This window comes from Prionailurus bengalensis, chromosome A1 (assembly GCF_016509475.1).
Source record: "Prionailurus bengalensis isolate Pbe53 chromosome A1, Fcat_Pben_1.1_paternal_pri, whole genome shotgun sequence".
Lineage (NCBI taxonomy): Eukaryota > Metazoa > Chordata > Mammalia > Carnivora > Felidae > Prionailurus > Prionailurus bengalensis.
The window spans coordinates 115799325-115826172 of NC_057343.1; the positions used below are offsets into that span (position 1 = coordinate 115799325).

The following is a 26848-nucleotide window of genomic DNA, read 5'->3' on the forward strand; positions in this document are numbered from 1 at the left end:
TTGATCTCAAAAAAAGTGATAAATCATCACTTCCACTGTATTTTGTTGGTCACACAGACCGCCCCCCACCCAGATGCACTGTGACAGGGGACAGCACCCGGGGGCAAATGCCAGGAGCTGGGCTCCCACAGTCCTCTATACCAGGACCACTGCAGTACCCTTCCCCCACCCCCAAGCTTTCCTTATCATGCTGTTTCCTCACTGCACTCCCCATGGGAGTGCACAGTAACCCCTATAAATGGGTCCCATAGTGTCATTCTCTTAGCTCAAACGTTCCACAGGCTTCCTTTCCAGTAAAAGCTGAAGTCCTAAATGATGGGCATGGTCTCTTGCCTGTCTGGCCTTTAACTCTTGGCATTCACCCTTTGCACTTGTGCTCCAGCCGCCTGAAGGGCACTGCCCCCAGAGATTTCCCTGTGATTCCTTAGAGTCTCTTTCAGGCATCTTGTTGAAAGTTTTCTGACCTGCAACACCTCCTCTGATAATGCCATACCCTGCCCTCTCTTCACAGTGTGTGTATCTGGGTGGGAATCCATTTTGTTCCTCACTGACTTTCCAAGGCCCTAGTCACAGAGTGAGCAGCTGTCCTGGGACGGCCAGCAGGGCTGAGCCCACAAGGCACTGGCCTCCTTTTGCTCAGTCCCTCCCTGAGGGGGACCCACACTTGGGCCGTTCCCAAAGCTTTTGTTGCCATCATTTGGTTTGAGTCCACAACTCTTTCACCCTAAGCTCTGATCTAAGTCTGTCCCCTGTTATTTCATCACCCGACCTGCTGGCTGCCCTACAGCCTCATCCCCTTCCCATCCCAGCTTCCCCCTCAACCCATCCACTGCTCTCCAGCAGAGTCCAACTCCCCACTCATCATCTGAGCTGCTGCAAAGCTTCTTTAAATCAGCCTACCTCAGCCCCCAACATCCATTATCCATTCTCACCTAATAGCAAAGGAATCTTCTGGAAATATCTCCTCAAGAGTCAACAAGCAGGTGTCTCTGCAGAACCTGGCAGACTGTGGCACTGTGACCCTGCCCTAAGTACCCAAACTGCCTCCTGGAGGCGGTTCCTGGGACACCTCTGTGCTCCCCTGTCACAAGCATGTCCTGGTCATCACCTTTGCCATATGGTCATCCCAGGCTTAATACCATTACTTACTTTAAAAGATGAACTTACTTCTCTTCCTCCTAAGCAGTATCTGGAATCATCTTGATGTGCTATTTTTTTTTCTAGCATACATTCAGATAACATTTTAATAAATGTTCGTGTATCACCTAAACACTTCTTGTACCACAGTGGTGAACACCGGCCCACAGCTTTCCCCGCTCCCCCAGGCCCTGACCCGGCCCTCTCCACCATAGCCCTTGTTACATCAGTACAGGCGCTCATGGGACCACCCTGCATTCCGCTGGAGAACGCAGTGTCAGTCTTGTTCAGCCTACTGTCCAGCAAAGCACCTGGCACGTGCTTGAGAAAGAGCTGCTGACCCATTCGCTGATTTAAACCTTCTAGCAGAAGATAAATGGAAGGCACAAAACAGGCAAGTGAGGAGACAGCAGAAATCCTCACAGGAAATTTCCTGCCAAGAAATCCTCACAGGCCACGATCTAAAGCTGCATGGCCCAGGCTGAGGCAGAGGGAGACTTGCCCCACCGCCTCCTTGGGGGATATTCACCTTTGCCACAAAAACTGTTTCCCCTCACCATCCTGAGGCTTCTTGCTTCTCAGTCAGGGCAGACATAACCCTGGGTTACCTCCCTCAGGTAAGGCCTGACCAGCTCCCTTCCTGACGGCACCTCACCAGCCTGGCCACTGCCTGCACATAGGGCTGCAGAGCCTGGTGATCGCCCTGCGGTGCCCCTCATGGCCCCCGACAGGCACTTCAAAGGTCTCACCTAATTCTCACCACTGAACGATCACTCAACCCCGTTGAGGGAAGAGAGAAGCTGCCACGTGCTGAGTACCCCCACCCCAACCCGCCTCATCCTAACAACCTGTAAGGGTTGGTGCTGTTACCAACCCTCTGACTTTACAGCTGAGGGGACTGGGTCACAGAGTTGTGAAGCCCATCTCCCGAATCCACAAAAGTCTGCCTCTGAGCTTCAAGATCTAATACTCCTAAAGCCTCAGACGACCATCCCTTCTGGGCCACACACAAGATAGGGCAGGGGCATGATGCACCCCCGCCCCAGCTTTTCTCCCAGGAGGCTGCCTCAAGCCCCCACATCCCTGTACCCGGTCCTTGGGGCTCTTGGGGCCCCTGGCCAACTCAGGGGTTGTGCCCAACTCTCCCTTCCAGTTCCTGCCTCCCAGGATTTCCTTCCTCCTCCATCTTTCTCATCAGCAGACAAAATCTGATAGACCCCACAGTTATTAATACAAGGACAGGGGTGCCTGGGTGGCTCAGTTTGGTTAAGTATCTAACTTTGGTTAGATACTTATGATCTCATGGCTCGTGAGTTTGAGCCGCGTGTCAGGCTCTGTGCTGACAGCTTGAACCCTGGAGCCTGCTTCAGGTTGTCTGTCTCTCTGCCCCTCCCCTGCTCGCATTCTGTCTCTCTCTCAAATATAAAATTAAAAACAAACAAAAAAAAAAAGGCAAGGACAATACAAAGAGCTTCCTTTGAGTCCCGTTTCCTGCCCCATGCACGCTTAGGCCCACTTCTCGCCCTTCTCCCCAGCGCACACCATCCTGGCCAGCCTCCTCTTTAGTAGCATGTGATGCTGGGGGACGCTCAGTCCGTGTGTGTCCCACACCCGTCCCCCATCCCTGGCCCTGATCTTGTCTCCCGGCTCCTTCTCCTCTTGACCTCTAATGCTGAGGTGACCAGGCCTCAAACCTTGGTCCTCTTGACCTCCTTGTGTGATGGTTCCTAAGTCATGGGCTGCTGGGAAATGCTTAACCACCAGCTTTCCAGGATGGGGAGGGAAGGGGCTGCATACACACATTTGTTTATTACACGTTTTACTCCTACAAAGGGAGTGTAGTACCCAATTCACAAATAACCAAATATGCAATACTCTTTACTATAAATTCATATGGCCAACTTCATTCTCATGAAAGGCTTTCAGTGACTTTTGCTGAAATTGCATCCATACCCAACCTATGGTTGCCACAGACAAATGATTCTAGTTCTGCAATGAAAGTTGGTTGCTATTCTGTTTTCCTTAAGGAGCAAGAAGAAGGTGAAGCAACAATAACATATGATGGAATCACACTTGTTCATGAATGACTTCTCTGCTCAATCAGATAATAGCTGTCAAATACTGTAAGACAACAACATCATCAATTTTTTGTGCTGTCTATAGATGCCCCACTTTTAGGTTTAATAGGCAGTATGAACATTTTCTTGATCACTTTAAGTCTAGATAATCAACACAACAATAAATCAAGTCTGGATTTGTAGTATTTCCTACATTGCACGGTATAAAGACACCCACATGAGATTTTCAGCCACCAGCATGATGTCTTGAAGGTGGAGTTGGGAAGGTAAGCACTGGAGGGCACCGTTATGTAGTATTTCCACCACCCGGATAGGACAGACAGATATGAGTACAGCTGACTCCTGAATGCCCCCACCCCGTGTATCAAATATCCCCCCTGTAACCCTTGATTCCCCCAAAACTTAACTACTAATAGCCTACTGGGAAGCCTTACCCATACCTTAAACAGTTGACAAACACATATGTTACAGTAAACTACAGAACACGTTATTAAGCAAAGCTTAAGAGAAAATACATGTAAAGTACCGTACTGTATTTGTAAAGAAAAAATCAGCACATAAACAGACCCGCTCAGTTCAAACCCATGTTGTTCAAGGGTCAGCTGTAATCTTGAGTATAGATGATAATTAGTAAAGGATGAGTTTTGAATGTTTATTGCTTAAAGTTTAAATTTTACATACAGTAAAACTCACTTCTGGTGTACAAGTGTACAGATTTGGACAAATACACAGAGTTGCATAACCACCACAGTCAAGGTACAGAAGAGTTCCATCCCCCTGCAGATTCCCTGAGCTAGCCCAATGTAGAAGAAACGCCCCGTAAGTCCTAGCCAAACCATTTCCTTGGAGTTTTATCTTTTCTCGAATGTCATATTTTTTTTTATTTTTTTTTCAACGTTTATTTATTTTTGGGACAGAGAGAGACAGAGCATGAACGGGGGAGGGGCAGAGAGAGAGGGAGACACAGAATCGGAAACAGGCTCCAGGCTCCGAACCATCAGCCCAGAGCCCGACGCGGGGCTCGAACTCACGGACCGCGAGATCGTGACCTGGCTGAAGTCGGACGCTTAACCGACTGCGCCACCCAGGCGCCCCTCTCGAATGTCATATTAATGGAATTGTGTGGCATGTAGCCTTTTGAGTCTGGCTTCTTTCACTCAGCATCATGTGTTTCCAATGTACGTCAATCACCAGCTCACTGCTTCCTGCTGCAGAGCACTGCCTGCATGGCCCAGTTTGTCTATCCAGTTACCAGATGAGGGACATTTGAATTGTTTGTAGGTTTGTTTGTTTGTTTAACAAATAAAGGTGATATAAACATTTGTGTAAAGCTTTTGTATGAACCTAGATGTTTATTTTGGGTAAATACCTAGGAGTGAGACTGGTATCTTATACGGTAAAGTATACAACTTTATAAGAAACTACCAAACCAGGGGCGCCTGGGTGGCTCAGTTGGTTAAGCATCTAACTTCAGCTCAGGTCATGATCTCACAGTTTTTGAGACTACGTCAGGCTCTGTGCTGAAGCTCAGAGCCTGGAGCCTGCTTTGGATTCTGTCTCCCTCTCTCTCTGCCCCCCTCCCGTGCCCCCATTCATGATCTCTCTCTCGCTCACTCAAAAAATAAACATTAAAAAAAAGAAAAGAAACTACCAGACTATTTTCCATATTCGCTACATCATTTTGCATTCCCGAGGGGAATGTGTTTATTCCAATCATGCTGCATCCTCACCAGAATGTGGTGGTGTCAAGTTTTTTATTTAGGTTTTTAATTTTCATCTTAAGCCATTTTCATAGATATGTCATAGTATCTTGTGGCTTTAATTTGCATTTCCCTAACAACTAATGATGGTGAGTGCCTCTTGACATGCTTGTCTGTCACTTGTGTATCTTCTTTGGAGAAATGTCTTTTCAAATCTCTTGCCTTTTTTTTTTTTTTAATTGGGTTGACTTTTTTATTGATGAGTTTTGAGGATTATAAATTATGGATATGAGGCCTTTTCAGGTATGTGATTTACACTTATTTTCCCCCTGTTTATGGCTTATCTTTTTATTTTCTTCATTTCCTTCACAGAAGCAGCTTTTAACTTTGATGTAATCTCATGTTTTCATTTTTCACTTTCTGAATTGTACATTTGGGGTTGTATTTAAGAAATCTTAGCCTCACTCAAGGTCACAAAGACTCCTTTCCTGTTTTCTTCTACAAGTTCTGTAATTTTCCATGTGGGTCTATGATTGGAACTAACTTTTGAGTGAAATAAGAAGACAGGTAGAGGTCAAGGTTCATTGTAAAAGACATGACTGTCCAGTTGTCTCAGCACTGTTTATCAAAAAGACAAACGTTTCTCCACTGAAATGTCTTTGTACCTTTGTCAAAAATCCAGTAACTATATTGGTGTGGGTGTATTTCTATTTACTGTGATTCACGGGTCTGTTCTTGATTACCCCATCTTTGTGGTCAGACTTAACACCAGCCGGTGTGAGTCCTCCAACATTTTCCTCTTTTTCAAGACTGTTAGCTATCCCCATTCCTTTGCATTTCCATGTAAATTTTCAAATCCTACTCTCGAGATCTAAAAAATTCCTGCTGGGATTGAACTGAATCTATAGATTAATTCGGGGGGTGGAGGAAAGTCTTCCAACCCATGAATCCATTTATAGTTGAGGCTTGAACAACACAGGTTTGAACCGCACACATCCACTTATAGGTGGATTTTTTTCAATAAATATGAAGAGCACTGTAAATGCATTTTCTTTTCCTTAGGTTTTTCCTTAATAACATTTTCTTTTCTCTAGTTTATTGTAATATATAATACATATAACATACAAAATATGTGTAAATTGGCTATGTTACTGGTAAGGCTTCTGGTCAATAGTAGGCTGTTAGTAGTTAAGTTTATGAGAAGTCAAACTTTATACACAGATTTTCAATTGCACCGGGGGTCAGAACACCAACCTCCACACTGTTCAAGGGTCAACTGTATTTAGATCTTATTTCTTTCATTAGTGTTTTAGTTTTCGGCATAAAAATCCTGCACATATATTGCCAGATTTATGCCTATTTGTTTCGGTGCTACTGTATTTTTTAAAAAATTTTTGAGAGCGAGGGAGTGAATGCATGTGAGTGGGAGACACATTTTTTTCTTAATTTTTTTTTAGAGAGAGCACAAGCAGGGAAGAGGGCAGAGGGAGAGAGAGAATCTTAAGCAGGCTCCACACTCAGCACAGGGCTATACGCAAGGCTCAATCCCACAACCCAAGGATCACGGCATGAACCAAAATCAAGAGTCAGATGCTCAACCGACTGAGTAACCCAGGCGCCCCTTGGTGCTACTGTAAATGGTACTGTTTTTAAAATCTTGCTTTCAGGGGCGCCTGGGTGGTGGTTCAGTCAGATGAGCATCTGACTTCGGCTCAGGTCATGATCTTGTGGTTTAGAGTTCAAGCCTCATGTCGGGCTCTGTACTGAGAGCTCGGATTCTGTTTCGAGCTGTGTCTGCTTCGGATTCTGTGTCTCCCTCTCTCTCTTCCCCTCCCCTGCTCAATGTTCTGTCTCGCTCTGTCTCAAAAATAAATACAAACATTAAAAAAAAAAATTTTAAATCTTGTTCTCAATTGTTCCTTGCTAGTATACAGAAATATAATTGATTTTTGTACATTACCTTATATCTTGTATTCTTGCTAAACTCACCGTCAGTTCTATGAGATTTTTGTACATCGCATGGGATTTTCTACATCACGTGTCTTCATAAATAGAGACAGTTTTATTTCTTCTTTTTCATTCTGTATGTCTTTTCATTTTCTTGCCTTAATACAGTGCCCAGGACTTCTGGTACAATATTAAAAAGGAGAGAAAAAGAGAGCAGAGGGCACTGGCATTCTTGCCTTATTTGTAACGTGAGGGAGAAACAAATCAGTCTTTGACCATGATGTCTGCTATTTGTGACAGGTTTTTATGTGGCTTCCCTTCATCAGGTTAACAAAGTTCTCCTTCCATCCCTAATTTGCTGAGAGTTTTTATTATGAATAGATATTTAATTTTGTCCAATGTTTTATCTGCATCTACTGAGATGAATGTGAGGCTTTTTCTTCTTTAGTCTGTTAACATGGGGGGTTGTGTTGAACTAGCCTTGTATTCCCAAGATAAACCCCTGCAATATGTTCGACTTGTTAATATCTGTTGAGGAGTTCTGCACTGAGGATTTTGGTAGGCACCTTAGGAAAATCTCAAGTCCTTAATGCTGCCTCCAAGATCTCCCCTCTCCAATGCCCCTTGACCTCATTACTTACAAAGAAAACTGGTCTCCTGAGGTGTTTCTTATCCTATCCTTGTCCAGTATTGGAATCAGAGTGATGCTGGCCTCGTGAAATGAGTTTGGGAGTGGATTCTCCTATATTCAGGAACAGACTGTAGAATTGTTATTATTTGATAGAATTTGTAAATGAAACTATCTGAGTCTGGAGATTTCTTTGTGGGAAGGTTTTAAACCACGAATTCAATTTAATAGATATAAGACTAAATGATTATCTGTTTTTTCTTGATGGAGTTTTGGTAATTTGTGTTTGTGGGAGAAAGAATAATGGCTCCCCAAAGATCTTCTCATCCTCCTCCTTGTAATCTATAAATATATTACATGGCAAAAGGGAATTAGGGTTGCTAATCAACTGATTTTAAACAGAGAGATGATCCTGCATTATCCAGGTGGGCCCAGTATAATCACACAGGCCTTAAAGTAGAAAAGGAAGGCAGGAGATTGTGTGTGTCACAGGAGAGAGAGGCTGACTGGCATTGCTAGTTTTGAAGCTGGAGGACGGGGGCCACAAGCCAAGGATGAAGGTAGCCTCCAGTAGCTGGAAAAGGCAAGGAAATGGATCCTACTCAGCGCCTACTGGAAGGAATGCAGGCCTGCTGATGACTTTGGGTTTTGCCCCGCAAGAACGGGGTCTGATTTCTGACCTACAGAACCATGGTAGAGCAAATTTGGGTTGTTTTTGGGTATGAAGTTCATGGTAATCTGTTAGAGAAGCACAAGAAAAGTAATGCAATGAAAGATAGTATTTTCAAGGAACTAGTCCATCATTTCTTTGAAGTTGTCAAATTCATGGACCTCGTGTTGACTATAGTGTTCACTCATTATCCTTTTAATACTTGTAGGGTCTATAGTGATATCCTCTCTTTAATTCCTGAGATGGATAATTTGTGTCTTCTTTTTTCACAGAACTGCCTTTCATTTCCTTGATTTTCTCTAGCTTTCTATCTTCATTTTTGTTGGTTTCTGCCCTAATCTATATTATTGCCTTTTCTTCTGCTTTCTTTGGGTTTAAAAATGTAGCTCTTCTGCTCCTCTTTTGCTGGTTTTCAAAAACTACCGTTGCTTTTTTTTTAATATGTCATTTAATTTTGTTTATATAACTTGATTTCTGACAGTGGATGTGTTGAACAAGCAGCTCTCAACGTTTCTGACCCCCACACGGCATGCACTGCTGTCGGCTCTGTCCTCTTGGGCCAGCTCTCGCCCAGGCTGCAGACTGCATGCAGGTCAGCATCCCTGGCTTGCATGTCCAGCCGACTGCTCAGCATGGACCAGCCCAAACAACATCCACCATCAGGTCCCGGTGGCTCCCACAGACAGCGCCCCCCCCACGCCCCCCGAGTGAGGCTTCACCCCTGACCTCTTTCCTCTCAGTCACAGGCCGGCAGGCTGCATGTCCTGTAAGCTCTATCTTTAAAACACATCTAGGTCTGAGCGCTTGGCACCGCCTTCTCTCTCATTACCCCGGATGATACCACATCGACTCCCACGTGGCTCTGCACCAGACACGCACTGGCCACGTGCTGTCTGTTCTCACACTCAACAAGAGGGATCCGATTAAAGTGTCAGCGCCGTCAGGTCCCTCCTGGGCCCACAGCTTTCTAGTGGCCCCATCGCGAAGAAAAACCTCAAGTCCTGGCCACAGCTAGCAGTATCTGCCCTCCCGAGTTGACTCTTCTCACCACACTGACTCTGGCTCTCCCTCTAACACCCTGCCGTATTCCTGCTTCTACTATGTCTCCCATCTGCAAAGCACTGCCCTGGATGCCCCACGGCTCACTGCTTTGCTTCCTTCTGTTCACGCTGCATGTCCTCAGAGAAGCCTTCCCTGACAGACCCTGATACTCTATCCCCTTGTACTTTATTTTTCTTAGCACTCACTGCCCGGCATCATATTATACACTTGTCATGGTCTGCCCCTCCCCGCACTGTTCCGCTGGCCACCTCGCACCCTGTCCTATAGATGGAGTAGTACTAAGTCAGAATGAAAGAGGAAACAAATGAGGCTGCAGCAGCTAGGAGAATGCCTACAACCCACTCCTTGCTTCCCCCTCGATCTTAAGACTAATGAGGCACTGGACAAGATGTGTATGTGGCTCTACTTGGCCCCTCCCCACCATCATTTCTTCCAGCTCTACTGAACATGTGGGTTCCTCAAATGGAGATCTCTCTCTCTCTCTCACCATAAATCTTCCTCTAGGTCCTTGGGCCTGAAACCTTTCCCCACCTCAGCTGGCTTGTTCTCCAAGTGTCCTTCAAGTCTCAGCTTGGCTATCACTGGCTCTGGGGGGCCTCCCCTGACCCACTGAACTAGAGTCAGGGGCCTCCTCAGCTCGAAATGACCCAGGCCTTCCCTGTCAGAGTACATGTCACACTGCGACTGCCTCCCTCACCAGAATGTGAGCTCCTTGACAGCAGGGCTTGTGGCTTACCAACCTCAGAACCCTGGGGCCTAACAAGGGCTAAGGGCTTAACTAACACAGTGTGAATGAAAGAATGAATGAACAACTGAATTAATAAAAACCAAGTTTTGCTGAAGGAAGGGGGAAGGGGGGGCCAAGGACCAGCACTCCACTCCCCACCCCTGTCATCCTCCAACATAGATACACTGATTCAGCCACGTCGAGGAGCAGGTAAGCAATAATAACCCAGGGCCTATGGGGTGTCAGCCAGTCAGAGCTCTCCATCCTGTCCTTGCCATAAGGCCCTAGTGCATGACAGGAGCAGGAGAAGAGGAAAGTAGCCTCCAGGCCCTGGCAGGAAGAGGTCACATCACCTCGAGTTCTGGTGGCTACAGTCCCCATTACCACTTCCTAACTCAGCCCAGGTCATACTGGTTGGCCACAGTTCCCAGGATGGCACCCAAAGGGAGGGCAGAGAAAGGCTCCTTCTGGACCTGTAGACAATAGTCAATGACAAGCTGGGTGCTGTAACCAGAACCCACAGCCAAGCAGCCAGGGCCCAAGTCCTGGGTCACAGTGCTGCCTCTGTCCCAGAGGGTCTGCTTCAGGACCCAGGACATCAGAGACCAGTAAGAGAACAGTGCAGACCAAACTTCACCCTCCCAAGGTCTAGTCTGTGTTTATGTGGAGTGGAGAACAGAGTTGTAGCAATCCACTCACCCGGCCTGTGGGCTCAGCAATGTGGCTCTGGTATGGCTGCCCTCACCAGAGCCCCCAGACGCTCCTTCTTCAGTCCCAGTGACTCTCGCAATGCCAAAGAGCTCACGGCGCAAAGTCTCCTTTCAGCTCTATAGTTACGTCATTTTGTGCGGCATATGTGAGGATGAAGAGATACTGGGGTCCTCAATTAAGCTCCTACTATTGTTATTCCTCCCATGGGGAGGAATATCCCCATATCCTTCCCATATCCCAGATCAGACTCTGGAAGTTACAAAGGACTCAAGGGCTCTGGAGACCCCCAGCCCCAGCTGCTACTAGCCCAGGTCAGCCCAAGGGCTCCCTCCACAGCTAGCATGCTCTTGCCAGCCTTTGCTCAAAGGTGTACCTGCTCCCACAACCTCAGTGCTCACCTCTGCCAGGATGAGACCCATACCAGACTTTTCCCCAACTCTGAGTCCTTCTCATTCGCAGCATAGGCTGGGGCATCCCCATCCTCCCTACTCCCTGTCTCAAATCCACCCACAAAGTCTGCTGATACTATCTTTAAAGGGATCCTTGACCTTGGCCTTAGCCAGGCCCAGCACCTCCTTTCTGAACCCTGCCCTGCTCCATCACAGAACAGCTGCTCTGCCATCCAGCCTGGTCCTTCCTCCCATGACTGCCGGTCAAATTCAACACTGTCACCTTCTGAGCCACATAATCAAGCCTTTCACGGTGAAACCAAATTCTATTTCTGCCACAAGCTGTGTGACCTCAGGCAGACCATTTAGGCTCTCTGAGCCATGATCTCATCTGTAAAATGTATTTTGAAGGTGATTTAGAGGTTTTAACGGCAGTGAGGCAGAAAGCACCCAACACATGAGAGACTTTGTGTTTGATCCCCACTATGCCCAAGCCCTGAGGCTTCCTACCCTGGCACAACAGGCTCCTGCTTCCCTCCTGCCCCCCTGGGAGGGTTGTTTGCAGGCAAGAGCTCTCTCCCAAGCTTCCTGTGTGCTGTCGTATGAGGTGGGCAGGAGAGGGTGTAAGGCTGAACAAAGGGACCACAGGGAAGGAAACTGCCCACTACCCCATGTTTCTCAGGACCTCAGTTTCCCCTCAGCTCAGTGAAGCTGTGATTTCTATACGCAAGGCCAGGATGGGGAGATTTCTACATGGAGGCCAGGAGGGGCTGCCTGAGCAGCAGGAGAGAGCCTGTGATGCATTGGGAAAGGCTGAAAAACAAAAGCACCAGAATCCAAATCAGGAAAGCCCAGGGCCGGGGTTGCCGTGGCAACCTGCAGCAGGCTCCCAGCCTGGCACTCAGCCTCTGTGGGGTGGGGGCCGGGACTTGCCAGGCTCGGCTGCCCCCGCCTTCGAGGCCTCCTCCACAGAGTACCTCGGCTGACACGGGGGAGGGGCTGGGGCACAGAGCCACACCTCTGCCCTGTCAGGTGGGCCACAGTTCTAGCTTTAGCGAGATCACTCCTCTCCAAGAGTAAGGCCTACACACCCAAGGGCTTCCTGAGAGCCACAAGCCACCCCCAATCCTTCCACCACCCAGGCCCAGCACCAATTGCTCCACCCTAACCCACAAGCTGCCTGGGCTGACACAGCACTCAGGCTTCCACCACTGCCAGTGGCCCCAAGGTTAATACTTGAGACTATAGTACAGCATCCGTGAGATGATCCCTCAGACCTTCCCTCAGAGCCAGGTGGGGGAAAGAATGAGCTTGGATGCCAGATCCTGATGCAGTGCTTTATGCATGTTTTCTCTCACTTAATGGCACTCCCCTATGACAGTTGAGAAAACAGGGTCAGGGGAAGGTAAATGCCTTGCCAAGGTCGCAGAGCTACTGGTTGTTAAAGAGCTGGTGCCAGCCAGGGTTTTCCAACTCCTGAGCCCGGACCGTTCCTATGGGGCCTATTACTAGATGCTGTGGGCTTACCATCCGGCATGTCATCAGGGGCCCCTCAGTGGCCTGTCACCCAACAACCTGCCTAACTGCCCTAGGGGCTCCCAGACACAGTCCCCCAACCACAGGACTGTGCCCCACCTAAAGAGACACAAAACAGACAATGGCTCTCATGCCTCCATTTAATGGCCAAGGCAGCACTGCCCAAATGATACTCAGGCCCCAGTAAGGAAGTCCTCCCTTCTGCCTGGTATCCCCTGAAGAGCCCACCCAAGCTGGTGCCCAACAGTCTCACCAGTGCCCCGGTCCAGTCCTGGTGTTAGGGGCAATCTCATCTCAGCTCCTTCAGCAAGCTGTTGATAGATCCCAGCAGTTCCCGAAAGTATCCCTCATCTTCACCATCTTGGAGCTCCAGGGTGGCCAGAGCCTGGTACTCAGCCTGAAGGCTGACCAGTGTCCTGCTGAGCTGGGGGTCCTGATGGTAGCGGTCCCGGCAGGTGGCCAGGAGGGCTCCCAGGGTCTGTAGCACCTTTTCGCGGGCATCATGCTCAGGGAGGGCCAGGAGGTGAGCAGTGATCTCACACCAGCCCTGCTCCCGCAGGCCTGGTAGGAGGTGCACCTGGCGATACTGCTGCAGCTTCTCTGGGGGCGTCTCCTGGGTCAGCTCGGCTTCCTCCTCCGCAAACATCTGCCATCCGTGTGGCCACACACCAGGGATGGGGTTGGGGAGAGAACACACAAACATCAGTCAGCTCTGCCCTTCGGACAGGAAGGCATGTGGCTGACCATGAGTCCACCCCTCTGCCTCCATCCTTTTGTGCCTCCAAAGTCCAACATGGGAGAAGGTCAGCTGGACTCATGACTTCACACAAGCTCCCCCACCCATTTATCCCTACGTCCACCTGTCTGTGTCCATCCATGCATTCATCAAAAACAGCTGGGCAATGTGCCAGAGAAACCAAGATGGAGACCACATCCTAGCCCTCAAGGAGCTCAGTGTCTAGCAGGAGAGTAAAAATTAACTGAATATTTCCTAAATAGCAAGATTAATTTAGTTCAGCAGTGTAGTGTGGAGGCAGATAGGCTAGGTTCAAATTCCTGCTCCACTACGGACAGCCAAATGGCCTTAGGCTGCCACTGCATCATCTCTTACGTGGCGATAACATGACCCCCCTCAGGACTGTTGGGGGGACTCACTGGGGTAGTGAACACACACGCAGCCAGCATCCGGCACACAGCACACCCAAAACATGACCTTTGCTATCAAGTAGAATCACATCATCTACACTTGAAGCAGCGTTAGCTGTAAAGTGGTGTGTACAGCACCGTCCCCACCACCACTAGATCCACTCCCTCAGAGGAGTCAGGACAGAGAAGATGGCATTTCCCTGAGGTGGGAGGCCAAGGAGGAGCTCTCCAAGTGGATAAGATGAAGGGTCCACATACAGGAGAGTCGCAACAACAGGACTGGGCCCACCTCCTATCTGAAAAAGGGCAGGTTGTTCTTGTCCAAGGGGCATGAGGGTCAGGCTGAAGCCTAAAACACACAGAACCCTGGCTGTGCCTCCAAGGAACATGGCCTTTACGCCAAGGGCCTGGGGAGTTGAGATAAATTTGGGCAGAAAGTCACATGCTTGGCCAATGGCTGTAAAGTACAGAAACCCATCCCCACTAGCAGGAAGTGGTGGAAGCCAACCCTGCCAGGCTGCCAGAGGCAGGAAACACCTGAAACAGCTGAGTTTCCAGCTTATTTCAAATGTAAGAGGAAGGCTATGCAGAGGCAGAGGGTGCACAGTGGGGAGATGTCCCTTCCTGGCTGTACTAAGTGTCCCTGCAAGAAGAAAGAAGAAATGTCGGCCCTAACTCCAGGTGAGAATGAGGCATACAGAGGACAGGGAAGGTAAGAGGAAAGCCCAGGAGAGACCAGGGGCCACAGTGCACCACCTAAAGGCCTTGGGGTCCATGGGGCCTGGTGGAGGGAGCAGGCAGGGGCAGGGATCATCATCTTGTAACAGAAAAGGATGAGAGGAACCTGGTAGTCCTTTCTTAACCCACCTTCAAGTGCCACAGCTCTGCCTTTAGAACATCACAGTCCTCCCAGCCCTTTGTCTCTGCTCCTGTGCCCTGTCCCTCACTGCACTTCGTCAGTCCAGTGCCTCCCACTCCCAACCTGCCTCCCCCAGCCCTCTGATGGCAGACTGCTGCCCAGCCCCAAACCCTCCACCACTGGGCACTTCTGATGATAAAGACTAAACCCCTTCCCAAGGACTTCAAGGCCCTGCAGGGTCCACCCTGACCTGCACTTGGCCTCATCCCCATATCCACCCTCACTCATGCACCTGTCACACTAAATGTCCCCCAGAGCCTTTAAGGTACAGCTTGGAGGTGCATTCCTACCCAACCCCAACTCCATAATAACTCATTCCTCAGATCTCAGTGCCTCCCCTGACTCCCCAGAAGAGGTCAGAGCCCCTGACTTGTAAGCCTCTGCAGACCACATGCTCCAGGTAATACTCAGATAAAAGCCTGCCCAAAAGCACCAAGAGAGAAGGGACCAGGGACCTGGGAGAGCACTGGGCAGGGAAGACAACCAGTCACCACCTGTGGTGGAAGGAACCGGTGAGCGGGTCATCCCTGTATCCCCTCAGCTCCATGGAGGCATGGAATGGATGTGGATTCACGACCACTGGCCAGCATCTCACTCTGCAGAAGCAGCAATCTGAGAGGCGGTCCACTCTCCATGGGAAATCTGCATTTCAGCTGCTACTTTGCCACAACACCACCCTCAAGGTGTGGGGCACCTCAAATAGCAACCTGACATGCCTCCATCTCAGGCAGCTCCGATCAAGTCCCAGTCTGATTAGTTCTCCATTCTTTCCAAAGAACCATAAGAATTACCTCAAGCATAGTGTGGCTGACGTGTGCCTTAAGGTCTCTGGCTGGCTGCAACTCCTCCACCACCCTCCTCATCCTACCCCATAGAAGGTGTCTCTGTACTGTCTGCAGAGACACCAGTCCCTCCCCAGCATTCACAGCACCCCAAAGCCTCAAGGCAACCTCCGGGGGCCAGCTAACTCAGGCAGCTCTCTGGGGATACACCAATGTCACAGGAGTCGCCACCCAGGACTGGGACAGCAAAGAGATACCCAGTACACCAGAGCAAAGAGGTGAGTTTCTCCTGGGAAAGGCCAAGCCAACATGCAGGTCTTTCTCCAGGCTTGCTTGCCCCTTCCCAAGAAGTCAACTGTGCCCAGGCCTTATTAATTGGATGTGAGCACCACATGACTGCCTGCTGTTATGGGTTTCTGCATCCTGAAGAGGGAGGGAGAGATAGCGGGTGGGGCAGGCAAAAAGAATGAGAGACAAGGTAGGCCAAGAGAAACAGCGCCAGAGAGTGAGCACACAACTGCAACTAACTGACCGAGAAGCAGCGACAGACAACTCTGACCCTCAGTCTGAGGCAGGGGCAGGGAGGCAGGCTGGGCCTCTCAGTCTCCAACACTCAGCACTGGTTCCAGTGGCTGCCCAGCCCTGCTTCCTAAATCCGCAGTTGGCTGTTCTAGGGAGAGTGCAGCCTGAGAGAGGCAGCTGAGAAAGCCCAGCTAATGCTCTCTGTAGCCGCTGAATGAAGAATACAGACCTGGCTGGTTTTATGCAGCTTTAATTAAGATACTTTTCAGGCTCACAAACACCAAAGTGGGTTGGACACCACGTATCCTCCCAGGTGGCAACAACAGGGGTCCCCGGGCCCCTCGAGGGCAGCCATTCTGAGCCCTCGCCCAAAGCCAAAGCTCCCAGAGGAGGCACCTCCAGGTTTCTAAAATCAAGATTCAGCATCATTCCAGCCTCTGGCTAATTAGTGTTCCGGCTGCTGCAAGGGCTCCCAGACACAGCTGCTTCAGCCCACCTGCTCCTCATCACTCCCACCCTAGGCTTTAGCCAAATGAAATGACCTTTCATTCCATGAAGGGCTGACCTGGCCATTTCTGGCCTTCCATCATGCTGAGCCTGCCGCCTGCATACTCTAGCCTGGCCACTGTCAGTGCCCCTGCCCCTGCTCCTCCTCACCAGCCCTCAGCTTTCAGTTTAACAGTCACTTCCCACAGGATACCCTCCCGGAGGTCTCAGAAATTCTGGGTGCAGGGCCCTCACAGCATCCCCATCTGCCCAGCATAGTCTGGCACATTTTCTCAGGATCATTGTCATGAGGATGGAAGGCTAGATAGAAAAGATGTGGGAGGGGGCGGGGGTCAAATGGCCAGAAGCCAAGTAAAGTGAGGGGGAGGCACAACACATCCAGGCACTCACCTTTTCAGTGACCAGGTCATAAAGCAGAGTGACCACACGCACAGCCAGCACCTCTGTGCCCTTCGCCTGCACTAGGCTCCTCAGGACCTGCAGCCCCCCCAGTTTCAAGAACTGCTGCTGGGCATAGGGGAAGTGTCGCAGGAGGGAGCACAGCGCAAACAGGACCTGCAGAGGGTGAGGAGCAATGTAGAGCTGGCCCTGCCGCAAGGCCCAGCGGAGGCAGCCAGAGGTGCACCCACTACCCCACCCCTGGCCCACCCACCACCCACAGGGATAGCTACACTCGAGAACACAGGTCTGTGAGAGCCAGAAGAGAGGCCAGGACAGGAAACCTTTAACATCACCCAGTGGACAAAGGCCGAGGACAGGGAGCCAGAAGGTGGCACCTGAAACTAATCATGGGAGCTGAACCTAGGCCTCCAGATGGCTCAGCAGGCTGCCATGCTGCTTTGGGTGAGTGGGACCCCTTCCCCTATGCCACCCCGTGGATGACCACTCAGATCCCAAGGGTAATGTAAAGTCTGAAAAGGGACCCGTGCCTTTCAGGCTCCACAGGTGTGCTAGGGGCTGGGCAGGAGGAACGGAACAGAAACACACCTTCTTCTTTGCAGTGAGAGGCTGCTCCGTAGCCAGGATGACCAGCAGCTTCTGGAGGGCTCCCCCTTCAATGGCCTCTACTTGGACCTTTGGGTTGCTGGGGGGAAAGCACAGGACAGCATGACATTGTACCTACTCACCAACTTGGGGGAATGCCATTGTACTCCCCAGGGATCTGGGTGGTTAGGGAGATGCTAACATAAGAGCCATACCCTAGGGAAAAAACGGCGCACAAGGCAGTGTTCCCACTTGGGACAAGCTAGAACTTAGCTGAGGGAACAGGCCAATTGCTAAACATCCACCCGGGTATGAAGGCCTATGACCAAAATGACAGGGCCAATGGCTTCCATGCCATTGCCCTACTGTCTAGCAGCCAACGGGCTGGGATGACCTGGGAAGAGAAATCACTTCTACCATTTTAGGATCTCCTGATGCTAAAGGTGCTTCTCAGTGTCCCTCGCATGGAAGCCTTCCCCCACACTCCCCAAGCCTGCATAGGTTCTTCTTCCTTCCATGATCCCAGGCAAACATACACTGGGGAGCAATTATTAAAAACTCTGTCCTCCTCTGAGCATGAGCTCCTCCAGTCCCGGGGCTGGAGCCCATTCCTCTTTCCTGTCCTGGATGGAACTCACAGACCACATATAGTCAATGCTTGTGGGAAGAAAACAGGGAGAATGAATGAGATCCAAGGAGACTCTAACCCTAAGTAGATCCTAAAACAGGGCCAACCCAGATGCCTCCCCACTGTGAGAGTAGCTACTGTGATTGTCCCTGTACTCTCAGCACTCAGCACAGAGCCTATGTCATGGGATCCAGGAAAACAGGGCAAGAATGACACATGTGCACAACCAGAACTATATCAACCAACACACAGCAACACTAAAACACTCAAAACCTAGAGCTGCCTCTGGAGATCTTCTCCTTGTTCTGGGCTGGAGAAAGAGTGATAGGTTCAAACATTCAGGCACAACTCTCCTAGATGAAAGGATAGGAGCCTGGCTGTTGAGACCTCCATAGGGCAGGGTGCCAGGCAGGGGATATGTCTGGGAACCTCTTGCTTTCTAAGATCAAATTAGTGATCAATTAGGGAATAAGTGCCAAGCACAGGGACCTGTGTAGTTAGGCCCTTGAGGGACCTGTGTAGTCAAGGTTCCCTCATCAACCACTTAGGAGGCCTCAGAGAAGAAAGGTGGTGGCAGGCTCCCAAAAAGCCCAAAACCACAAGGAGGGGGAGGGGCCAGGCCAGAGGTCACAGGCTGGCTCTCACACTCACCCAGACAGCCCACAAAGGGCACCGAGTCTTTTCTTGGCTCTGGCTCCTTCACCTTAGCATGACCACCAGCTCCCTGGAGACCCCAAAAGCATCTGCTCCTCCTAACCCCCAACCTCGGCAAGGGGCCTTCATGGCATCTTGCAGAGTAAGGCAGGGTCTGAAACCCAGGCGGAAATGGGAGGCACGTAACAAGAGGGTTCACACTGCTACTTGCAGGAGAGGGCCTGCCACACAGCAGGTGCTCTGTCAAAGATGGCCCAATGGCATGGTGATGGGGCCCAAGTGAGGCCTCAATGGACCACCCTCCATTCCTACCAGGCACTAGCTTCAAGTTTCAAAGAGGACTTAGCAAGCTGAGCCAGTTTTCCTGCTGTAAATGGGAGGTGCCTGAGTGCTTCTGCATCCTCTCATCTAGAAAGGACGTGCAGAGTGGGTGCTACCCTGTCCCACTGCAACTCCACTGGTGGGTTTGAGGAGCAGCCTGGAGATGGGTCGGGGTCTCTGGGGAAAGGAAGCTGACAGCTCCTCTCCAGATAGGCAGGTGGGCACCAGTGCACAGGGAGCCTGGGAGCTGAGTCCTTCCCCTGCCCTCTGCTCCCCCAACTTGAGAAAAGCAGCTGCTTCATCAAAGTGTGAGCTAATTAGGACTGTCTTTGCCATCATGTGCCTGAGGAACACTCACCCGCAACAGGCAGGGTCTTTTCTAGGAAAAGACGACCCTGCTGAGAAATTCACACAAACACCAAATACTGCTTCCTAAGAAAGGGGGGGCTGTGAGATCCAGCATCACATCAGCCTCAGAGGATCCATCAGAGAGAGCATACAGAGCAGCAGGGACAAGGCCCTCCAAAGAAAGCATATAGGGCTTGGTCGTGGTTTACAGATCTGCTGAGAACAAGACCCAGGGATGAGATAATCTCCCGGCCAACTCCAGAAGACAAGGGTGGGGGAGCTTAGGAGACCCACTTGAGCATGCTGAGTACAGGGACCTACCTGGGCACCATCCAGAGTAATAGTCCTGTCACGAACATGAGGCGGTATTGGGGGAGAGGGGAACTGTGCTCACCCAGGTCTGAATGGTTAGAAGGGGAGAGAAGTACCAGGGCAAAAAGCAGAGGGCTCAAACCATGTAGGCAGATCCCTGGGATCCTCCAAATAGAACATGAGCTGACTAGGAGTAAAGAAAAGATGCCAAAAGCCATTAAGAGATAGGGCTTCCCTGGTACTCCATATCCACAGGAGCCCTGATATAAGATGCAGAGGGCCAGACCACACTTTGTCACAGGAAAGATGCAGAGGCCAGCCACTGCTAGGTGGTTGCACAGAGAAGCCCCACATGCAGGGCAGATTTGGGGGGGGAAGCTCAGCCTGATATCGGCCACCAAACAAGCCAGGATTCACATAGGAGAGAGACCACACCACCAGACCTTATTTACAAGTTTCAGAGTGAATGAATGACCAAAAAGCTCTGGGGGATCAGAAAAAGAACAGGAAGGTCTGGGGTGGGAGAGCCAGGAGGGCTGCACTGGAGAAGAGGCATTGCAAGAAGCTGAAGTTCAGGTGAAGCATAGCTATGGACAGGAGGAAGGGCAAGTGCTCAGGGAACAGCAGGGGTGTGTATGGAGAGGTGACACCATTCAGTACAAAGCTGCCCTGGAAAGTCATGGAAAATGGGGCTGAGAGGTGCAGCTGACAAGCAGCACCAGTGCAGGTCAGGAGGCCACGATGCTTGTAGTGCCAAGGAGGCCTGCTGGCTGGGACCAAGGAGGGGCGATGCAGTACCCAGAACCTGTCCATAAAGCAGAGCCCACTCCTGCTTCTTCCTCGGGAAACGCCACACCCAAAGTAAGAGTTGTAACAAGCTCCTTCAAGGCACACAGACACCAGAAAGGGCCCAGGAGCAGCGTCTGCCTCAGAACAGTGGCCCTGGGGACAAGAGATGAGATGGGAGAACACTCTGAGCCCCGCAGTTTACCACTCCCAGGTCAGGTTGGCTCTGAGTATGTAGTGTGTACCTCTAACGTGACCAGCATCCCTTCTTTCCCACCCCTCAGTACAGTCACTCTTCGCTCTCCCTTCCTCTAAGACACTCCTCAGAGTGCCTCTCTCACTCCTTATGGTCCCGATGGGGCGGGTCTCAACCCCCTAGGACCCACAGAAAGGCTTGAGGATCAAGTACAGGTCCATGGTCCATCACAGCCTGCCATCACCATGGCTTCTGTGGGCCACCCAGGACTGGATAACCAGAGCACTCAGTCTATGCTAGAGTCAGGACAAAAAGAAGTTTCCTTCTCCATAAGATAGGTTGCTATAAACCAGGAGCATGTATGGTTATGCCGATAACAGCTGGGTCCTACCCTATCTCCATGGAGAGAAGCCCATTAGGGGAGTAGAGAATAGAGCTCACACAGAAGTAAACCAGAAGGAAAAAGAGACTGATGTCTTTGTCACTTGCTTTGTCACTTGCTGAAATCATTCTCATAAGGCAATAAACCTACGTTTTCACCTACAGCAGAATCCTGAAGAACCTGGGTGAGCAGAGCAGGACCATGGGCTAATAATGGCCTCCACAGGGCTGCGCCTTTTCTCCTGACAATCTTAAATGAAGGAGCCCACATTAACTCTGGGCCCTCCCCCAAACTTCAGTGGTGCCGTAGACACTTCAGGGGGTCCATATAATACCCTCAGATAACAGCTTTTTAGTAATGCCCAGTAGAGGGGCTAAGGAACACAGAAGAGAGAGGTGGAGAATATAAAGTTTGTGTTTGTTTCTTTTTGTTTTTATTTTTTTTTAACGTTTATTTTATTTATTTTTGAGACAGAGAGAGACAGAATATGAACAGGGGAGGATCAGAGAGAAAGGGAGACACAGAATCTGAAACAGGCTCCAGGCTCTGAGCTGTTGGCACAGAGCCCAACGCGGGGCTCGAACTCACGGACCGCGAAATCATGACCTGAGACGAAGTCGGACGCTTAACTGACTGAGCCACCCAGGTGCCCCTAAAGTTTGTGTTTCTAAAGACACTCAGTCCATCCAGGCAGGGACAGGAGAGCTGGGCGTTTCTTGAGCAATCCACTCTGGAAGAGCAGAGACCAGCATGCTCTCAGAACCTCTCTCTCCCTGGTGGCTCAGCCTTGGGCTCCAAATGTTCATTGTTGTGTGTTTTGGGGCATGAAGTTTCCCCCAAAATAGCTGGGTGAGGTTAGGGGATGTGCAAGGGCTGGCCTGGAGAGCCCTTGGTGGGAATCCTGTGAACAATGGCTCATGACCTTGGGCAAGTCCTTTCATTTCAGTTTCCTCACCTATGAGGCAGAGCTAAAACCACCTGTGTTAAAGGTATGCTAATGAAAGCCAAGATGCTAGCCAATGCAGAATGACTGTAAGAGTAAATTACAGTGGGTTTGCTACAAAGAGCCAAGACCATTTCCTCAAGAACACAGATGCCTGAGGCACGTATATGCTGGCCTCATCTCCTTCCTAGCATATAGACTCAGGACTAGAGCTGTGGCTCACGCAGGGGGTGGGGACAAGGTGGTTCTTGCTGGCTGGAAGGTGGGTGTCCTGACAGTTGGAGATTTGAGTGAGTTAAAAGGGCAGGGGCCTGGCATGCCTCTCAGAGACACCAGTGACGCTGGTGTGCTCAAAGTCAACAGAAGGATATTAAGGACGTAGCTCGTCTCTGATGAGATAAATGAGACTAAACCTTGTTCAGGGCTAAGCTGGCTGGACTGAATAAATACCATTAGCACTCGGATTACTGGGATGTTCACAATCAGCAGGCAAGTCAGCTGTCTGTGTGCAGAGGGATGGCAGCAGCTGCTACTTTGTAAATCTTGGGTGGGGCTGGGGGGAGATCACAGAAATGGAAATGATTGCCTTTGCAGAAACCAAGCAGTTTGGTTCAGGTGACTGATACAGGCAATCTGCCAAGGGTCAGAGATCATATTTTAGTTAACTAAAGGTGAGCAAGTGTGGGGGTGGGAGCAGTCAGGGGGAAGGTGGTAGAGCTGATCTCAGAGTGTATCGCCAAGCCTGGCCACAGGGCCCAGCAGAGTCCTGCGCAACTCAGGTCCAGGAGTTGCCCTTCTCCCTCTTTGGCACTCAGGACTCACTACATAATTTTCAGGGCTGGTACAGAATGGAAATGTGAGGCCCTTGTTTAAAACTTATTAGAAACCTGGGGCGCCTGGGTGGCTTAGTTGGTTAAGCGTCTCTTGATTTCGGCTCAGGTCATGATCTCACAGTTCATGAGTTCGAGCATGAATTCGAGACCCACATCGTACTCTGCACTGACAGTGCGGCACTGGGTTGGGATTCATTCTCTCTGTCTGCCCCTCCCCCACATGCTTACTTGCTCTCTCTCTCAAAAATAAACAAACATTAAAAATTTTTTAAAAAATTATTGCAAACTGAAGATGGCAAGGGCAGAACATTAAACCAAGCACAGGCCCTTTTCACTGCAGGGTCCTATGCAGCAATACGGATCACACAGCCATGAAGCAGGTGCTGCTGACATCAGGGGTGTGTGCACTGAAACAGAAAATACATAGAGATCCTGCTTGGGGTGAAGTGAAAAAACAAGGGCTGAAAAGGGAGCCTGGATCATTGGAAAAGGAGAAAAACTGGAAAAGGCAGAGTTCTGGAAAGGGAAATGAGAGTTAGGTTGACAGGTTAGATGGGGCTGAGTAAACACTAAGGTGAAATCCCCAAAGCAGAGCTATGTCTTCTAGAGTGCCAGTGACCACCGGTCACTCAGGACACACTGGGCTATGTGCTCTCTCATGAGTCCTCATGAATTTCTAAGCAGGGTAAATTTTTTTTTTCATTCTCTCTCTTCTTTTTAATGTTTATTTATTTTTGAGAGGGGGGGAAGAATGCAAGTCGGGGAGGGGCAGAGAGAGAAGGAGACCCAGAATCTGGAAGGAGACTCCAGGCTCTGAGCTGTCAGCACAGAGCCCGAAGCGGGGCTCAAACCCATGAAGTGGGAGATCATGACCTGAGCCGAAGTCAGTCGCCCAACCGACTGAGCCACCCAGGTGCCCCCTTTTCATTCTCTTAATAACAGAATTAAAAAAATACCATTGTTCTGAAATACTCCTTGAGAAGATCCTATGCAGTGTGGAAAGGAAGCAGATCTCAGGGGAGTATGTGGTCAGGCTTAATCATTTGTGATCCTGCCTGATGAAGTGGTATACATGCTCACCTTCTTGCCCAGAGAGAAAGATTTCTTTTCTGCTGGCCTCACCTTGTCTGTGCCCTAACGTGAGGCCTTGATCATCTGTGAAACACAAGGATTTGCAGAATGTATAATCTTGAAATAGGCAGTTCACTAGGGATCTATACTAGCCTGCCATCTAGGGATCAATGGAGTTAAACAATTAGTCAATCAAGATATGGATAATAACCAACTTGAATAAAAACAGAATAGGTTCACCAAAAAAATAAATGCCACATGAGAGTGAAGCCCTCAAGAGAATCAAAACATCCAGCCAGTAACATGAGATTAATACCACAATGGGGATGATGGAAACTACCCTGGCCCCCTGGACCCTGGGGAAAGGTAGGATTATCACTGGACCTATTCATGAACACTCAACAACCAGAAGGGAGTCATGTAAGCAAATGAAGGACACACACAATTCACCACAATGATGGTGCTCACAAGAGTATCTCTAAGAGGCCCTTTTTGCATGTACACGTACACACACACACACACACACACACACACACACACACACACAGTGATCAACTGCCCACCTCTGGAAAGAGAAACAGGGTCTGAGAGAGTAGACCCAAAGAATTTTAACAGACATCTGCTAGCTCTCATACATAACTCTGCATCACAATCACCAGAGACACTGTTTTGGTGGCTTGTTATTTTTTGGGTTTTTTTTTTTTTTACTCTTCAATCATTTCAGACTGGGCCTTTAAAAATCACAGAAAATTACAGAGAAAACTAACCTACAGGAAAGTTGCAAAATAGCAAAAGAACTCCCAGTGAGATTCACCAGTGGTTAACATTTTATCACATCTGCTTTTTAATTTTCTTTATGTATTTATACATATTACTTTCCCTTCTGAAACATTTGAGAGTCAGCTGCAAATATGATGACTCTTTACCCCTAAATATATCAAGTGCACCTAAGAACCATAGTACAATTATCAAAATCAGGAAATTATTGTCAATATATGATCTATAGATACTCAGATTTTACCCACTGTCCCCAGAATATCCTCATTAGAAGAGTAATTTTGGTTCAGGGTCCAATTGACGACTTGGCATGATGAGTTTTAGCAGCATGTCTCAAGTCTCCTCTACTCTTGACATGCTCTCCTTAGCATGTCTTTGTCTTTCATGACACTAATAGTTTTGAACAGCACAGGTTGGTTTGTAGACTATTCCTTAGTCAGAATGTATCTGATGTTTTCCCATGGTTAGACTGAGGTTATGTGGGGCACCTGGGTGGCTCTGTCGGTTAGGTGTCCAACTCTTGGTTTTGGCTCAGATCATTATCTCACGGTTCATGAGATCGAGCCCCACATTTGGACTCAGTGCTGATGGTACAGAACCTGCTTGGGATTCTCTCTCTCCGCCTCTCCCCTGTCTGTGGGTATGCAAATGTTCTCTCAAAAAAAAAAATAAACTTTAAAAAAAAAAGGGAATGCAAGCTGGTGCAGCCACTCTGGAAAAGTACAGAAGTTCCTCAAAAAACTAAAAATAGAACTACCCTACGACCCAGCAATGGCACTACTTAGGCATTTATCCACGGGATACAGGTGTGCTGTTTTGAAGGGACACATGCACCCCCATGTTTATAGCAGCACTATCCACAATAGCCAAAGTATGGAAAGGGCCCAAATGTCCATCGATGGATGAATGGATAAAGAAGATGTCCTATATATATACAATGGAGTATTACTTGGCCATCAAAAGGAATGAAATCTTGCCATTTGCAACTACGTGGATGGAGCTGAAGGGTATTATGCTAAGTGAAATTAGAGAAAGACAACAATCATATGACTTCACTCATATGAGGACTTTAAGAGACAAAACAGATGAACATAAGGAAAGGGAAGCAAAAATAATATAAAAACAAAGAGGGGGAGGGGCGCCTGGGTGGCGCAGTCGGTTAAGCATCCGACTTCAGCCAGGTCACGATCTCGCGGTCCGTGAGTTCGAGCCCCGCGTCAGGCTCTGGGCTGATGGCTCAGAGCCTGGAGCCTGTTTCCGATCTGTGTCTCCCTCTCTCTCTGCCCCTCCCCCGTTCATGCTCTGTCTCTCTCTGTCCCAAAGATAAATAAACGTTGAAAAAAAAAAAAAAGAGGGGGACAAAAACATAAGAGACTCTTAAATATGGAGAACAAACTGAGGGTTACAGGAGGGGTTGTGGGAGGGGAGATGGGCTAAATGGGCAAGGGGCACTAAGGAATCTACTCCTGAAATCACTGTTGCACTATATGCTAACTAATTTGGATGTAAATTTTAATTTTTTTTTTTTTAACATTTATTCATTTTTGAGAGAGACAGAGACAGAGTACAAGCAGGGGAGGAGCAGAGAGAGGAAGACACAGAATCTAAAGCAGGCTCCAGGCTCCGAGCTGTCAGCACAGAGCCCGATGCGGGGCGCGAACTCACAAACAGTGAGATCACGACCTGAGCTGAAGTCGGATGCTCAACCGACTGAGCCACCCAGGCGCCCCAATTTGGATGTAAATTTAAAAAAATAAAGAAAATTTAAAAAAAAAAGAAAAATAAAAAATAAAAAATAAATTTAAGTGTGATTAATTTATTTAAAAAAAAGACTGAGTTTATGCATAAAAGCAATGTTATGTCTTTCTCAGTGCATCTTATCAGGGGTGTGTGATATCAGGCAGGCCCACATGATGGGCAGTGTTCACTTTGATTACTGATCACAGTGGTGTCTGCCAGATTTCTCCATTATAAAGATGCTATTTGTCTCTTTGAAATTAATAAATATTCTGTGGGGAGACACATTTTGAGACATAAAGATAGCCTGTTCCTCATCAAACTTTCACCCACTAGTTCTGGCATTCATTGATATTCCTTCCTTAAAATTATTATTACTATGATGTTTCTCAAATGATGATATTCAAACTCTATC

General features: G+C 49.0%; 1 protein-coding gene across 3 annotated transcripts in view; it reads right to left on the bottom strand.

Annotated features, from left to right (window-relative positions):
• Positions 1 to 12711: 12711 nt before the first annotated feature.
• Positions 12712 to 26848, bottom strand: part of SIL1 (SIL1 nucleotide exchange factor) — a 218126-nt gene continuing 203989 nt past the window's right edge. For all 3 annotated transcript variants that reach the window (XM_043589084.1, XM_043589092.1, XM_043589101.1), the window contains 3 exons: positions 17449 to 17545; positions 16852 to 17016; positions 12712 to 13231 (listed from right to left, as the gene is read on the bottom strand). In XM_043589084.1, the coding sequence (XP_043445019.1) occupies positions 12875 to 13231; positions 16852 to 17016; positions 17449 to 17545 (619 nt within the window). In that variant the 3' untranslated portion in view covers positions 12712 to 12874. The remainder of the gene's footprint in view (positions 13232 to 16851; positions 17017 to 17448; positions 17546 to 26848) is intronic.